The 17,521-nt window shown below is 45.4% G+C and overlaps 1 protein-coding gene across 13 annotated transcripts in view; it reads left to right on the forward strand.

Moving 5' to 3' along the window:
- Positions 1–17,521, forward strand: part of ARIH2 (ariadne RBR E3 ubiquitin protein ligase 2) — a 65,978-nt gene that overhangs the window by 40,556 nt on the left and 7,901 nt on the right. For 8 of the 13 annotated variants that reach the window (XM_055382420.1, XM_063703787.1, XM_055382412.2 and 5 more), the window contains 8 exons: positions 1,672–1,739; positions 4,967–5,030; positions 7,194–7,344; positions 8,412–8,533; positions 10,497–10,606; positions 13,597–13,714; positions 14,715–14,765; positions 14,856–14,946. In XM_055382420.1, the coding sequence (XP_055238395.1) occupies positions 7,233–7,344; positions 8,412–8,533; positions 10,497–10,606; positions 13,597–13,714; positions 14,715–14,765; positions 14,856–14,946 (604 nt within the window). In that variant the 5' untranslated portion in view covers positions 1,672–1,739; positions 4,967–5,030; positions 7,194–7,232. The remainder of the gene's footprint in view (positions 1–1,671; positions 1,740–4,966; positions 5,031–7,193; positions 7,345–8,411; positions 8,534–10,496; positions 10,607–13,596; positions 13,715–14,714; positions 14,766–14,855; positions 14,947–17,521) is intronic. The other 5 variants (XM_055382419.1, XM_063703789.1, XM_055382414.2 and 2 more) reach the window with 1 other exon arrangement.

Genomic DNA, 17,521 nt, shown 5'->3' on the forward strand with positions numbered 1-17,521 from the left:
GTGTGCCTTCCCTCTGCTGCAGTTCTTACCTGTGGACCAGGCACATACTACCTTACAGGTCCACGGTAGCTCTTGTTTAAGGACTCAGTCCAGTGAGCAGACAACGTTCTGTGTGTTTTCTTGTCGCTCTAGCCATAAATATGTTCCTACTTTCTCCTTGCTTTAGTAGTACCCTCGTGGTGTGTATTGCTCTCTCTGGGAAGCCTGATCTAAGGCTTCCAAACACATCCCAATCTTCTGTGATCTCACCCAAGTCTTGACACTTAGGGTGTTTTGTAACTAGCTTAACTTCCCAATTACGATTATAACATGTAGATGCTTATTTGCTTCTTTAACCTAACATTAAAATGTGAACTTCTAAGGCGGGTAAAGTGGTATGCACCTGTAGTGCCCAAGAGGTTGAGGTGGGAGGATCACCTGAGCCCAGGAGTTCAAAGCTGTAGTGTGCAATGATCATGCCTGTGAACAGCCTTGTATTCCAGCCTAGACAACGCAGTGCAGCTCATTATTTAAAAAAAAAAAAAAAAAAAAAAAAAAAAAAAACGTGGCCAGGCACAATGGGTCACACCTGTAATCCCAGCACTTTGGGAGGCCAAGGCAGGTGGATCACCTGAGATCAGGAGTTCGAGACCAACCTGGCCGACATGGTGAAACCCTGTCTCTACTAAAAATACAAAAATTAGCTGGGCATGGTGGCGCATGCCTGTAATCCCAGCTACTCGGGAGGCTGAGGCAGGAGAATCGCTTGAGCCTGGGAGACAGAGGTTGCAGTGAGCCGCGGTCATGCCACTGCACTCCAGCCTGGGTGACAAAGACTGTCTCAAAAAAAAAAAGTCTTTCTATGTCAATCAACTTCTCAGTCTTTAAAAATAACCATGTAGTAGTCCATTGCATAGATCTGTCATATATTATTTAACTCATTTTTGTTGGATATTTAGGTTATTTCTAATTTTTTACTATTGTAAGTAATCCTGTGGTAAACATATCCTCTGTCATTTCCTCAGGGAGACTTTACAGAAATAGAATTGCCAGCTCAATGCACCTTCTGAGGTTCTTTAGTAGCTATAACCATGTGCTTTAAATGTCCCCTGAGAGCATATAGAGGCCAGAAAGGCTGCCCACAAATTTCGAAACTGTCCTTGCAACTAGGACTGATTGGCTGCTGGGAATTCAGTGATTTTAAACTGAGTTTTGGGTTTTTATATTTTGTTTGTTGTTTTCTAGTGTTTCTGTAGGGTTTATGCAAACCCAGGCCTGGGGATTTTCTACAAATAACAGGCCTAACTAGAGATGTGCTTCCGGCGTACAACCTCCTACAGCAGCTTGAGGGAACATATATGACATGAAGGAAACTCCAGCCCTGTTGCTTATATTATTAATAGATGCTAGGTTGTTATTTACTGTAAAATGAGTGTCTTTAAGTTTCAGATAAAATTAATTTTCTTGAAAGATTTATTAATGAAAACAAAGGTTGAAAATCAAGAGATTCATGAAATCACTAAGATTGTAAGAGTCTGAACTTAAAAGACAAAGCAGAGAACCAAGAGGAGGAATTTGGTAATCCAGCCTGGGCTTGGCATAATAGACATTAATGTATACAGTTCTCAAAATGCGAAACACTTTAAAAGAAAATGCAGTTATAATTCGGTTTTTTTTCTTTCTTCTTTCTAGGTGTCTCATTCAGTTGCTAAACTTATATTAGTTAATTTCCACTGGCAAGTTTCAGAGATATTGGACAGGTAAGGTATTTGGGGGAGGAGAGAGAACATTGCCCGTAGCTCCCCTCTCCGTGGTGATTATTGTTTACATTTTGGACCATATTCGACTATATTCCAATGTGCATAGTATATTTTTAAAACATTGGATTCTATTTTACATCCTCTTCTCTTAATATGTTGTGAACTTTCCCCATGTCTTCAGTATATTCTTCTACCCCAGTTTTAATACTAGCACAGTATTCTATCATAGACATTCCATACTTTTTCCAAACCTCTGTTGTTGGACAGTGAATTCAGATTTTCTTTCCCATTGTTAATTTTTAATCAGTGCCTTTCTAGGTAACACGCGCCAACATCTTTTACTTCTTTTGGATACGTCAACTTGAGGATTGTATCATAGTACGAGTTGTATTTCTTTTAGAAAATGTAGGCTGCTGGCCGTACGTGGTGGCTCATGCCTGTAATCTCAGCACTTTGGGAGGCTGAGGCGGGCGGATCACTTGAGGTCAGGAGTTTGAAATCAGCCTGGCCAACATGATGAAACCCCGTCTCTACTAAAAATATGAAAATCAACCTGGCGTGGTGGTGCACTCCTGTAGTCCCAGCTACTCAGAAGGCTGAGGCAAGAGAATCGCTTAAACCCTGGAGGCAGAGGTTGCAGTGAGCCGAGATTGTGCCACTGCACTCCAGCCTGGTGGCAGAGTGAGACTCCATCTCAAAAAAAAAAAAAACAGAAAGAAAATATAGGCTACTTTACCACCCACCACCTCTACCAGCAGCGTATTTGAGTATTTCTTCCCACCTCCTCCAGAACTAGAGATCTTAAGATACAGACCTTAGAGTCTCAAGATGTCTTACAAGTTGTCAGGAAAAGGGGCACCTCCTCCTCTGCATCCTCTGTAGAGATCTCCTGTGCTCACCCTCGGAGGCATGTGCCCCTGTCTAGCACAGTGTTTCTCATCCTCAGCATTATTGACATTTTAGGCTAGATAACTCTTTGTTGTGGGGGGCCTGATCTGTGAATTGTAGGATGTCTGGCAGCATCCCTGCGCTCTATTAGAAGCCACACCTCTAAGTCCTTGGCAATCAAAATGTCTCCAAACATTGTCAAATAACTCGTGGGGAGCAAAATTCCCTCTGGTGAGAAGCACTTGTTACCATTCCTACTCTTTCACACTGCAGTGAGTCTTCCTTTCTTGTATGTTATGTTTTTTTTATTTTTATTTTTTTGAGACAAAGTCTCACTCTGTCACCCAGGCTGGAGTGCAGTGGCACAACCTTGGCTCACTGCAACCTCCATCTCCAGGGTTCAAGCAACTCTCCTGCCTCAGCCTATGAAGTAGCTGGGATTACCAGCACTTGCCACCATGCCTGGTTAATTCTTGTATTTTTAGTAGAATTTATCTACAGAGGAAGATCGTGCCTTTCCTTCTCCAGGCTGAACACAACTGGGAAGGACATAACAGCTGGAGCAGCTCAGCACAATCAGGAAAGAGCAAATTCGTTCCTGATTCACTAACTGCACTCATCCTGTGTGCTCAAGAACGGAATACATTTAGATGGAATTGCAGATGAACTGCTGCTGCCTTATTATTATACTACTGCCCAAAACTCTGGAACCACATAGGTTCTGGCAATAGGATATCTCTCACTGCCCACACTCTTTCAGCATAACTCAGGAGTGGGGATTTGGATGGCAAAAGATACTTAAAATATTAGTGTGGGAATTAGGAATAAAACGGGCCCCTCAATAAGGATAGCTGAGGGAAGCATTCTGACTAGGTAGAAATCACATAGATGAGACATAATTCTTTTCTGCTCCAATTCCTGGTATCTTGGAAATATGTTGACCTGGGCTTTGTGTGGCACTTTTATTGCCACTTGATAATTCTGTTATAAATGGAAAATTATTGTAGGTGACTCTTACTGTCACGTAATTTTTCTGGAGTTAAATATAGAAAAGGAATTATTGGCTATAGCATACGTGTAGTTTTGTCTTTGCTAAATAATTCCAGGTTGTTTTCCAGAGTGATTTACCACTTTACACGCTCAGCAGTGGTGTTCTTGATATTGTAAGACTTAAAGTTTTGCAGTTTGGTGGATGTAAATGGCATCTAATTGTTTCAGTGGTCCTGTATTATTAAGGAGGTTGAGAATCTTTTCATATGTTTAATGGCCATTTGTGCTGCCTCCTCCTTTGAAATGCCTGTTAAGTCTTCTCCCCATTTTTTACTGAGTTATTTTGTTATTCCAAATGGATCCTTCCCCCTTCTCCCATGTCCAGTTCCTAGAACCAAATGGATTTTTAAGAGTTTTGTTTACTCTGAATACTGATCCTTTGCCAGTTATTTTTTTTATTTTTATTTTTATTTTTTTTAAGACAGAGTCTTGCTCTGTCTCCCAGGCTGGAGTGCAGTAGTGCAGTCTCTGCTCACTGCAACCTCCACCTCCCAGGTTCAAGCGATCCTCCTGCTTCAGTCTCCCAAGTAGCTGGGATTACAGGCATGAGCCAACACTCCCGGATAGGGTTTCACCATATTGGCCAGGTTGGTCTCAAACTCCTGACCTCAAGTGATTTACCCACCTCGGGCTCCCAAAGTGCTGAGATTACAGGTGTGAGCCACTGCGCCCAGCCATATATATAGAATTTTTTTTTTTTTTTTGAGACAGAATCTCGCTCTGTCTTACAGGCTGGAGTGCAATGGCACAATCTCAGCTCACTGCAACCTCTGCCTTCCGGGTTCGAACTATTCTCCTGCCTCAGTCTCCCAAGTAGCTGGGACTACAGGCAGGTGCCACCATGCCCAGCTAATTTTTGTATTTTTAGTAGAGACGGGTTTCACCATCTTGGCCAGGCTGGTCTGAAACTCCTGACCTCAAGTGATCTGCCCGCCTCGGCCTCCCAAAGTGCTGGGATTGCAGGAGTAAGCCACTGCGCCTGGCCTAGAAGTTTATATATTGAATTATCTTCCAGCTTATGGCTTGGCTTTTGACTTTGGTGTCTTCTGATGAATTGAGGTTCTTAAATGTAGCATGATTTATTGGGCTTTATATTTTTTATTATTCCTTTATATTTTGCATTTTCTGTCTTGAGAAAAAAAGTCTTTGTGCTGAGATAAAAGGAAGCTTGGTTCTGTGAGAAAGTAGAGACAAAGATGCTCTAAACATCTTTCTCTGTCCTGTTATTGTTCAGGGGTAAAAATGTCTTTAGCTTCTGATTGCCTTCATTTCTGCTTTTTGTTTTGTAGATACAAGTCCAATTCTGCTCAACTGCTTGTTGAGGCTCGAGTTCAGCCTAATCCATCAAAACATGTGAGTGTCTATTACTTGAATGAGGCTTCTCCTAATTGCATGTGGTTCTTGCTTTGGCTTGCAGTGTCCTTAAGAGCTATCTTTACTTGGCCGGGTGCGGTGTGGCTCACGCCTGTAATCCCAGCACTTTGGGAGGCCGAGGCGGGCGGATCACGAGGTGAGGAGATCGAGACCATCCTGGCTAACACGGTGAAACCCTGTCTCTACTAAAAATACAAAAAAAAAAAAAAAAAAAAAATTAGCCGGATGTGGTGGCAGGCACCTGTAGTCCCAGCTACTCGGGAGGCTAAGGCAGGAGAATGGCGTGAACCCGGGAGGCGGAGCTTGCAGTGAGCCGAGATCATGCCACTGCACTCCAACCTGGGCGACAGAGCGAGACTCTGTCTCAAAAAAAAAAAAAAGGAGCTCTCTTTGCTTTGTTTATAGTTCAACATGCCCACAATATTTGTTCTAGTATTGACTTAAATCTTCTGTTATGGTTTGAAAAGTTTCCTTATAGATAGGGACTAAGTCATTGCCTGTCCTTGGGCCATCTCCAGCCCCACTTTCCTCTCTGCACTTTCAGCCTGCACTCCATTCCTTCTGGGTGCTTTGGTGTGTCTGAGATTACTGCATATGTCTTCTGTTTGTGCCTTCCCTTCCTAGAATGTCCAGACTCTGGCTCCACCTTTGCTTATAGGGAGGGAATTCACCTTTAAAGACCCCAGTCCGGCCAGGCACGGTGGCTCACTCCCATATTCCCAGCACTTTGGGGGGCCGAGGCGGGCGGATCACTTGAGGTCAGGAGCTTGAGACCAGCCTGGCCAACATGGTGAAACCCCATCTCTACTAAAAATACAGAAATTAGCCAGGCCTGGTGGCGCATGCCTGTAATCCTAGCTACTTGGGAGGCTGAGGCAGGAGAATTGGTTGAACCCGGGAGGTGGAGGTTGCAGTGAGCCAAGATCGCACCCCTGCATGCACTCCAGCCTGGGTGACAGACACTCCATCAAAAGAAAAAAAAAAAATCTTAGCCACCTCTGACAAAGCCTGTCTCCTGGATCATTCCCCTGGAAACTCACCTAATTGTATCTATAAACTTTTACATGTGTGTTATGGTGATTAACTCATATCATTTTACCACCCCTACCATAGAAGCTGTATTTTAACAATGCATAGCAATTTCCTGTGTATCTAGGAGCTAAACGAACATATGTCGAATATTTTTTGAATGAGGGCCATGCTGAAAGAGATCTTGGAAGGCAGAATTGGGGCTCAGATCACCACATAATTTCTGCAGCCTCTTAAGACAAAGGTTTCCAGAAGCAAAATGGATAAACATGAGAATCCAGTTCTTTTCCTCAACTTGTTTTTTTATATTCCCAGTAAACTAAAAAGAACCTAATGTTCTTGTAAGTGGACTTTTCCATTGGTTTGTGGTTTTAGCCAAGGTCCCCAGATTGTCTTTCTCTGCCAGTTTGTGTAGCATGATGCGGATTCTGGAGTTCATGCTATACAGTTATTTGCACACATTCTAGAAGAGTTTCTTCCCCTAGTTGGTGTCTCCACATCCCCCCCCCCCCCACAATATTAATTACATGCGACATCTGGTGTATTAAGGATGAGTTGTAACTTGGTAAAGGCTGTAGTATTTTGTGGTTTGAGTACGTCGATATAGTGAAACCACTGTCCTTGACAAGTAAAACTACAGTGTTGGCTGTTAGAAGATTTATAAACTCATCCTCTAATAACCTTTGTGACTAGGTTTCTAGTAGTTGTGAGGGGCAACTCTGCTGTGCTTAACAGGGGTAGTCTACAAAAGAAACCTGATAGCTTCTAAAAGAATTTGGACTAAGTGACTTCTAAGGACCTTGGCAATTCTGAAACCCTGAGTTTTTCAGTCTGCCATTATAAACCACTGTAAGTTCTCATTTCAGCCTTCTTTCTGCCTCTGAATCCTGGTGATTTTGCAAGCCCAGCCCAGCTGCCACCTCCTTCAGGAAGCCTTCCTGGTATATACTTTTAGCTTAGTACCCTTGGGACTCAGAGTCCACACATTGCAGTTGAGCTCTGATACTTGTTGCAGGGTGAGGATCACTTTCCATGCACCCGGCTGCATGAGGTACCCTTATGGCCTCCTGGACCTGACTCCTCTTTGGCTCATGTGGCTCTGTTTCTCTCCAGGTTCCCACATCCCATCCCCCTCACCACTGTGCAGTGTGTATGCAGTTTGTGCGAAAGGAAAACCTACTCTCTCTGGCCTGTCAGCACCAGTTTTGCCGCAGCTGCTGGGAGCAGCACTGCTCAGTTCTCGTCAAGGACGGCGTGGGCGTGGGTGAGTCTGCCACAGAACTTATAAAAAGCTGGCATGAAGTGTTTATCTTTGACTCTGCCTTTTCATGTACTCAAGTAAACTGAGTATTTTCTTCTGAGCCTGATTGGGGTTTTTATCATCAAAACTAGTGATTTTCAAATACATCTGTATAAACAGTGACAAAGTTTTCCCCAGTCCTCAGCAAAACGAGAAAACTAAATATACTGTTGTAAATGTTGGCGTGAGTGCAGAGCTACCTTCTCTCACCTTTTGGGAGAACGATCCTTTAAGCTGCCTACCTTGATTCCACAAGTGGCAGCCATAACTCAGAAATGCCCACAAGAGTTTGCTGCTATTTAGGTAACATAGCACAAATCAAATTTGATGATTAGTTACAGAAGTATTTGTTATACTGTGATTTGATGATACTGAAACACATTAGCATCGCATTAATTGATATCTGCAAAGTCTCACAATTGGTGATAATCACCTCTAAATAAGGTTAAACACCACAAAACTCAATTGTTAGTCAAGACCCTATAGAAGGATTTTTTAAATGGTTTTGTTATTTAATGGTGCCATTAGTGATACAATTTGGGATAATATTTTAGTTTCATTGCTGTGAAAATATGCTAATTTCTCTCTTCTCTTTGAATAAATTCTGTTGCTTGAAGGGTTTCTTTTATGCAACTTGGATTTGTTGACAGAACTAGGTGGGCAAGTTGTGTCTTCTGCAGTATGCTTGTCCATCACTTTTTTGGTGTTTTTTTTTTTTTTTTTTGAGACAGAGTTTCGCTCTTGTTGCCCAGGCTGGAGTGCAATCGCATGATCTCAGCTCACCACAACCACTGCCTCCCGGGTTCAAGCGATTCTCCTGCCTCAGCCTCCTGAGTAGTTGGGATTACAGGCATGTGCCACCACACCTGGCTAATTTTCTATTTTTAGTAGAGACTGGGTTTCTCCGTATTGGTCAGACTGGTCTCGAACTCCGGACCTCAGGTGATCTGCCTGCCTTGGCCTCCCAAAGTGCTGGGATTACAGGCATGAGCCATCGCACCCGGCCCCATCAGGTTGTTTTTGTTCAACAGGAGTCTCTTGTATGGCTCAGGACTGTCCACTCCGTACACCAGAGGACTTTGTGTTTCCATTGCTTCCCAATGAAGAATTGAGAGAGAAATACAGGCGCTACCTCTTCAGGGACTATGTGGAGGTATGGCCAGCCTTTGTTCTGCCCTCTGTCTTCCCGGGCCTATCTTCCATCAGAGGGTCACCACAGTTACTTACTTTGTAGACTAGGCTGACATTAAGTGATAGTGTTCAAAGAAAGCGCTCCATGGCTTTAAAAAAAAGTTTGAAAACCACTGGAGTGATAGTGAAGAGTACAGGCCTTAGAATCAGACACACCATTGTGTGAAACTTGGATACTTCCTTTCTTTGTGACCACTCTTTTTTTTGCGTGTGTGACTGCCTTGCTGTGTTGCCTGGCTGGAGTGCAGTGGCGCAATCTTGGCTCACTGCAACCTCCGCCTCCCAGGTTTAAGCGATTCTCCTGCCTCAGCCTCCCGAGTAGCTGGGACTACAGGCATGCACCACCACTCGCAGCTAATTTTTGTATTTTTAGTAGAGACGGGGTTTCACCATGTGGGCCAGGATGATCTTGATCTCTTGACCTCATGATCTGCCTGCCTCGGCCTCCCAAAGTGCTGGGATTACAGGCGTGAGCCACTGCACCCAGCCTCTTTCTTTTTTTTTTTTTTTTTTAACCTCTGAGTCTTGATTTTCTCTTCCGTAGACAGACCTCCCTACCTTATACATAGTTGCTTAAAGAAGCTATTATGTGTCAGCGGGTGAATACAAATTAGGCATATTTAGGAGCTGCTGTTACATTCAGTTTCCTGTGTGGTTGAGCAGAGAGAAGGGGTATTGCTTTTTGAGTAATTGGAAAACTTGTCCAGGATTCAGCATGGTCACTTTTGGAGTCCTTTCCCTCTATTAGGCCATCTGCTAGGCCTGCTGATTCCATGCAATATAATTTTCTTATCTTTTTCTTTTTCTTCTTTTTTTTTTTTTTGGAGAGAGGGTTTTACTCTGTCACCCAGGCTGGAGTATAGAGGCACAAACATGGCTCACTGCAGCCTCTGACCTCCCAGGCTCAAGCAATCCTCCCACCTTAGCCTCCCGAGCAGCTGGGACTACTGGCGCGCACCACCAAACCCAGCTAATTTTTGTATTTTTCGTAAAGATGGGTGTTTCACCATCTTGCCCGGGCTGGTCTCGAACTTCTGAGCTCAAGCCATCCACCCGATGCAGCATAACTTTCATCTTTGTCTTTTTTGCCTAAGCTTCTCAGATTAATTTATGGTCTGGGTCTTGTCATGCACATGCCGCAGGATAAACAGAAGGCCTTGTTCTTTATGCTGTTTGCTGCCTTTGAGGGTCATTGAGCTCCTCAGATATACGTTTTTTTTTTTTTTTTTTTTTTTGAGATGGAGTCTCACTCTGTCACCGAGGCCGGAGTACAGGGACACGATCTCAGCTCAGTGCAACCTCTGTCTCCCAGGTTCAAGCGATTCTGCAGCCTCAGCCTCCTGAGTAGCTGAGGTTACAAGCTCGCGCCACCACACCCAACTAATTTTTGTGTTTTTTAGTAGAGACAGGGTTTCACCATGTTGGCCAGGCTGGTCTCAAACTCCTGACCTCAGGTGATCCGCCTGCCTCGGCCTCCCAAAGTGCTGGGATTACAGGCATGAGCCACCGCGCCCGGCCTTATTTGTTATTTTTTAATTTTTTCAGAGACAGAGTTTCGCTGTCATCCAGGCTGGAATGCATCGGTGCAATCAGCTCACTGCAGCCTCAAATTTCAGGCCTCAAGCAGTCTTCCCACCTTAGCCTCCTGAGTAGCTAGGACTATAGGCAGGAGCCACCATGCCTGGTGCAATTCTATATAACCTTAGATCATTCCAGTGAGTTGCTACCTGGTTTAAGCTAAACGTTCTAAATTCCTCTTTAATATCTGGCTTACGTTTGGTCTTCACATCCTTTCTGAATTTATATAGCCCCTTCGTATAAGTCATCAGCTGGGAGAACAGAAAGTGTTTGAATATTCAGGGGGTTCTGATTTTTAGACAGCAACTAAGAGATGTCCTCATTGTTTCCTCTTGGTGTGTTCACAGAGTCATTACCAGCTCCAGCTGTGCCCTGGTGCAGACTGCCCCATGGTTATTCGGGTACAGGAGCCTAGAGCTCGCCGAGTACAGTGCAATCGGTGCAACGAGGTCTTCTGGTAAGAGTGAGTGTGAGTGCTGAGCAGCCCTGGGCTCATGCCCCATCCTCCAAAGCACCACTGCTGTTGCTCCATGTGAGGGCGACACTGGAAGAGGCAGGGTCTCTGAGCCAACAGAGCAGCTGTGCTCCAAGTGGGTAGGTTTATGCCCAGCATCTCATATTCCACTAGTCTTCAATACATGCTCAGTCTGGAGGCAAGGAAGTGACACAGGTTCTTGGAGAATGTGTTGTGGCTTATGCTACTAGGTCTCATGGCCCAGAGATTGTGTGGGATGTATCTGCCTGCATAGCTAATCACATATTACTGTGTTTGAAAGGTATAACCTTCAACATTTTAATCTTTCTCTGTCTTGGCCTTTCTTGGCTAATTTTTGTTAAACTAAGTCATAAATATATTCTACATCTACTCAAGGTTCACTTCATTCAGTAGATACCACGGGAATAACTAAAGTTTACCAAAGGCTTACCAGGTGACAGGCACTATCCTGATCAGTTACCCTGCATTATCATAACTGTATATGACCCTTATATTCTCTCTTTTTTTGTTGTTTTCTTGAGACGGAGTCTTTCTCTGTAGCCCAGGCTGGAGAGCAGTGGCACATACTTGGCTCACCACAACCTCCGCCTTCCAGGTTCAAGTGATTCTCCTGCCTCAGCCTCCTGAGTATCTGGGACTACAGGCATGTGCCACCATGCCCGGCTAATTTTTGTATTTTTAGTAGAGACAGGGTTTCACTGTGTTGGCCAGGCTGGTCTCAAACTCCTGACCTCGTGATTTGCCCACCTTGGGCTCCCCAAGTGCTGGGATTACAGGATTGAGCCAACCGCGCCTAGCCATGACCCTTATATTCTATGAATAAATCAAGGTACAAGGTAAACCTAGTAAATCGTAGAGCCATAATTTAGGCCCAGATCTGTCCTAATCATACCTCCCTGGAATATTCATGGTGGGGTTTCAGAGAAACTACATGGAAAATGTGATGTGTGTGTGTGCGCACATGCCTGCATTTCAAGACATTATTGACACCAATGGTTAAGAATCACTAATGCAGTGGTTCTTTCATTTTAAATCCGGCAGCCCCCAGGATCACAGCAGATTCAGAAGACTCCTTGTAATTGTTCTTTATCCTTGTGTCCCGCTTTATGAAATTCTTTCCCTGGGTATTTGCCTGAGGGCCTTTTCTAGCCACGAAGTACTGTTGGCCTCCACAAAAGAAAATTTCAAAATATGGAAGCCTAGCCCGACGAATATTGGAGTGTCTTTTTTTTCTGTTTTAGGTTTCAGTGTCATCAGATATATCATGACCCTACAGATTTTGCACGTTCTGGCATTTGTGCATCCTTGTGTGCATGTCTGACTGGGAGATCCGATGAGACTCCCAGAAGTGGGTCTCAATCCTGCCTTAGGTCTGAGCTAAGGAGTCCTTCTCAGAGCACCTCACCATGCCCTTTGAGAGTCATAGCTCTGTGTTTGACATCTTGGGAGTTGGTAAACAAGATGTTTAAACAAGGTATTTAACATACATATCATAGCTCACTGCAGCCTTAAACCCCTGGGATGAAGTGATCCTTCTGCCTTAGCCTCCCAAGTAGCTGAAACTACAGATGCCCAGCTAATTTTTTTAAATTTGTTGTAGGGGCCAAGTGTGGTGGCTCACACCTGTGACCCCAGCTTTAGGACCCCTGTGACTTTAGGAGACTGAGGCGGGTGGATCACCTAAGGTCAGGAGTTCAAGACTAGCCTGGCCAACATGGTGAAATCACGTCTCTACTAAAAATACAAAAATTAGCCAGGCGTAGTGGCAGGAGCCTGTAATCTCAGCTAGTCAGGAGGCTGAGGCAGGAAAATCACTTGAACCAGGGAGGCAGAGGCTGCAGTGAGCCAAGATCATGCCATTGCACTCCAGCCTGGGTGACAAGAGCGAAACTCCATTTCAAAAAAAAATTGTAGAGACAGGGTCTTCCTACGTTGCCTAGGTTGGTTGGTCTCAAGCTCCTGGTCTAAAGCAATCCTTTTTTTAAAAAACAGGGTCTCTCTCAGTTATCCACGTTGCAGTACAGTGATGCGAACACAGCTCACTGCAGCCTTGACCTCCAGAGCTCAGGCAAATCCTCCTGCCTTAGACTCTCTAGTAGCTGGGACTACAGACACATAGCACTACACCTGGCTGATTTTTTCATTTTTTGTAGAAATGGGATCTCACCATATTGCCCAGGCTGGTTTCAAACTCCTGGGCTCAAGCAGTCCTCCCATCTCAACCTTCCATAGTACTAGGATTACAAGCATGAACCACCGCACTCGGCCTACAGAAATATTTTATTTGTGCGTGTTAGAGCATGTCTTACAAAGGCTTAAGTTGAAGAGACATTCATGCAGTATTTCAGTATAACTCTGGGTAGGTAAAGGTTCCACAGGCCTTGAGAGATAACTTTACCTATTTGGAAAGCTCTAGGCCGGGCACAGTGGCCCACACCTGTAATCCCAGCACTTTGGGAGGCTGAGGCGGGCAGATCTCGAGGTCAAGAGATCAAGACTATCCTGGCCAACATGGTGAAACCCCATCTCTACTAAAAATACAAAAATTAGGCTGGGCGCGGTGGCTCACGCCTGTAATCCCAGCACTTCGGGAGGCCGAGGTGGGTGGATCACGAGGTCAGGAGATCGAGACCATCCTGGCTAACACGGTGAAACCCCGTCTCTACTAAAAATACAAAAAATTAGCCGGGCGTGGTGGCAGGCACCTGTAGTCCCAACTACTCGGGAGGTTGAGGCAGGAGAATGGCGTGAACCCGGGAGGCAGAGCTTGCAGTGAACCGAGATCGCGCCACTACACTCCAGCCTGGCGACAGAGCAAGACTCTGTCTCAAAAAAAAAAAAAAAAGAGAAAAGCTCTAATTCATGATTTGTTGGCTTGGATAAAAGGAAAATTTTGAACATGGGACCCTGACTTAATGAATATTTGAATGTTTTTCTTTTCCAATTTTAAGTTTCAAGTGTCGTCAGATGTATCACGCACCCACAGACTGTGCCACAATCCGGAAATGGCTCACGAAGTGTGCAGACGACTCTGAAACAGCCAACTACATTAGTGCTCACACTAAAGACGTAAGGACCGTATTTTACCTCTCATGGATTTGCCCTTCTTAGTGCTGCCCAGGGCCTTGCCTTGGAGATTTGCCATCTGAGAGCAGAATACCCAGAGCCCCAGGACCCTTCCTGAGGACTGGGGGTTTGGGGACCCTCACACAGAGTTGGCAGCTCGTAGCAGTTTATCATAGGATGCATTGGGTGCATATTTTCTTTATTATGATGAAATGCCAAAATGCCAGGAAAGGGGGACCCAAAGGGGGAACTAATTAGAAGAGAACTAATTATGATTGAATGCCTACCAGCCTTTAACAGCCCTGAAAAGGAGGTGGTTAATAGCCACACTTGATACATATAAGGCCGTAATGCAAGCCCAGACCTGCACGATACTCATTTTGAAGTCTCCCATGGGAAAGTATGGCCTGTGGGCTCTAGGGGCCACTGTACCCTTTGTCAGTCACTCGCCGAGTCAGTGCACTCACAAGCACAGTTATGATAACGACATTATTAAACATAGTCGACTTCACGGCAGTGGGAGATCACAGCATCAAACTGGTGTCTGCATTGCTGCCTCAGGTTGCTGGCATCTCTCAAATGGGAGAGACGAGCTTTAGATGTGGTTTCCTTGCCCTCTTCTCAAAGCAGAAGTTCAGGCAAGCTGACCAGGACTGAATCCATTGTGGCAGCTCCTGTGCTTCTTTGGCAGTCCTCTCAAGAAGGCAGGCTTTCTGCTGATTCAACTTGTGCTTAATCTGAGCAGCTTCATGGCAGGGGCAGATGGTGGAAGACTTAGTGGGGTTCAGCTGGTGCTTGAAGCGTTTCAAAGCTAAATATGCTGACCTCATTTCCTTGAATTGCTGTTCCAGCCTCAGCGACCTGCCACATTTAAGTGAGATGCTCCTCCCCAGAAGTGCTCACACCATGAGCAACTGGGCACAGGTGCCAGGAGCTTTGTGTAATTTGTCTTAAAACCAGCTTGGTGGTGTGTGAGCCTAATGGCACCCTTCTGTCTCCTCAGTGTCCCAAGTGCAACATCTGCATTGAGAAGAATGGAGGCTGCAATCACATGGTGAGCAGAAGCCTCTGCAGTTTGCATGTGTGACATGGGAGCTTTGGTCAGTGTGCCCTTAACGTGTTTTCTTCTGTTTCCCTCTGACAGCAATGCTCCAAATGTAAACACGGTGAGTTCCAAGCTTGGTGTGTAAGGCCCAGTGGCACTTTCTTGTGGTTGGGTCTCCGTTACTATTTAAGTGAGTACTTCTGCCATGAAATGACAAAACATAGAAGAACCTCAGTCACTTAACAGTCACAGTAACTGGCATAAAGTAGCTTTTTATTTTTATTTTCTGTTTTTTGGTCCCTCTTATAATCCCACTGCTATCTTGCTAACACATATAGTCAGAAGTCAAGTTTGGGATAAACCTCATGATCCTCAGTTATCCAAGAAGATGATGTCAGGGTGTTGCTTTCATTTTTTTGCCAAGGCAGGTAAGTAGCTTGGGGCTTATCTGTGCTACGTTGTAGATACCTTTACCAGAAGTAGTAAAATAATGGTTTTCCCTTGCTGTTTTACAAAGTTTCTAGTGGGGGTTTTGATTTAGCCTTTCAGACCTCCTTCATCCATCAGGAATAATTTACATAGCTAGAACCCATGTATGCCATCCGGCCAGGTCAACTGAAGAAACAGAATCCCTTCAAGTAGAAAATATGTCCAAGTGGGTCTCCTACACAGCTGCTTTGATGCTCAACAGGAGCCCCTGATAGTTTCTTTTTTTTTTCTTTTTTTTTTTTTTTGGAGAAGGAGTCTCACTCTGTCACCCAGGCTGGAGTGCAGTGGCGCAGTCTTGGCTCACTGTAACCTCCATCTCCTGGGTTCAAGCAGTTCTCCTGCCTCAGCCTTCCAAGTAGCTGGGATTACAGGCATCTTCCACCACGTCTGGCTAATTTCTGTATTTTTAGTAGAGATGGGGGTTTGCCATGTTCGAGGCTGGTCTCGAACTCCTGACCTCAGGTGATCTGCCTACCTTGGCCTCCCAAAGTGCTGGGATTACAGGAGTGAGCCACTGTGCCTGACCGAGAATTTTGCTTTGTAAGGGCCTATGCAAATGCTATTTCCAGGAACCCTCTTTTCTTTATTTTTTGAGACAGAGTCTCACTCTTATCGCCCAGGCTGGAGTGCAGTGGTGTGATCTTGGCTGACTGCAACCTCCACCTCCTGGGTTTAAGCAGTTCTCCCACTTCAGCCTCCTGAGTAGCTGGGATTACAGGCACTCACCACCACACCTGGCTACTTTTTTATATTTTTAGTAGAGACGGGGTCTCACCCCGTCTCACCAGCCAGTTAGCCAGGCTGGTGTCCAACTCTTGACCTCAGGTGATCCGCCTACCTTGGCCTCTTAAAGTGCTGGGATTATAGGCATGAGCCACCGAGCCTGTCCTTTTTTTTTTTTTTTTCCAAAGATGGAGTTCTGCTCTTGTCGCTCAGGCTGGAATGCAATGGTGCGATCTTGGCTCAATGCAACATCTACCTCCTGGGTTCAAGCGATTCTCGCTCCGCCTCCCCAGTAGCTGCAGTTACAGGCGCCCACCACCACACCTGGATAATTTTTGTATTCTTAGTATAGATGCGGTTTCACCATGTTGGCCAGGCTGGTCTCGAACTTCTGACCCCAGGCAATCCGCCTGCCTCGACCTCCCAAAGTGCTGGGATTACAGGTGTGAGCCACCGCTCCCGGCCCCAGGAGCCCTCTTAATCAGAGTGGTCATGGCAGGATCTTAGACAGCAACATTGACTCTGCAGTGCCAAACGAAGATAAGCCATGGGTAGTGGCATATTTCTTCTGTGGGTCCACATTCTTTCCCTCTCTTTTTCTTTGTATATATCAGAGAGAGAAGTGTATCATACACTTAGAACAATGCAGAAGACACAGAGTTTAAAGAATAATGACAAACATCCCAGCACCCACCACATTCCTAGTGCCTAAGAAGCCCCCTGGGTGTCCATATCCCTTGACACCCAGAGTTCACTGCCATCTCACGAGAATCACTTGAACCCAGGAGGTGGAGGTCACAGTGAGCCGAGATTGTGCCACTGAACTCCAGCCTGGGCGATAGAGTGAGACTCTGTCTCAAAAAAAAAACTGGCTGGGCGCGGTGCTCACGCCTGTAATCCCAGCACTTTGGGAGGCCGAGGTGGGCGGATCATGAGGTCAGGAGATCGAGACCATCCTGGCTAACATGGTGAAACCCCATCTCTACTAAAAAAAGAATACGAAATTAGCCAGGCGCAATGGCGCACTCCTGTAGTCCCAGCTGTTCGGGAGGCTGAGGCAGGAGAAGTGCTTGAACCAGGGAGGTGTAGGTTGCAGTGAACCAGGATCGCGCCACTGCACTCCAGCCTGGGCAACAGAGTGAGACTCCGTCTCAAAAACAAACAAACAAACAAACAAAAAACTGCCATCTCTTTCTTTGCTGTATGTTTTATACCACCTATATGGGCAACCGTAAGGAATGTGGTTTTTTGTTTTGTTTTGTTTCGTTTTTTGAGATGGAGTCTCACTCTGTCACCCAGGCTGACGGGCTGAGTGCAGTGGTGCGATCTCGGCTCACTGCAACCTCCACCTCCCAGGTTCAAGCAATTATCCTTGCTCGGCCTCCCGAGTAGCTGGAACTGCAGGCACATGCCACCATACCCAGCTAATTTTTGACAGAGTCTCACTCTGTCGCCTGGGCTAGAGTGCAGTGGTGCGATCTCGGCTCACTGCAACCTCCGCCTCCTGGGTTCAAGCGATTCTCCTGCCTCAGCCTCCCAAGTAGCTGAGATTA

The sequence above is a fragment of the Gorilla gorilla genome, chromosome 2, assembly GCF_029281585.2.
Source record: "Gorilla gorilla gorilla isolate KB3781 chromosome 2, NHGRI_mGorGor1-v2.1_pri, whole genome shotgun sequence".
NCBI classification, from domain to species: domain Eukaryota; kingdom Metazoa; phylum Chordata; class Mammalia; order Primates; family Hominidae; genus Gorilla; species Gorilla gorilla.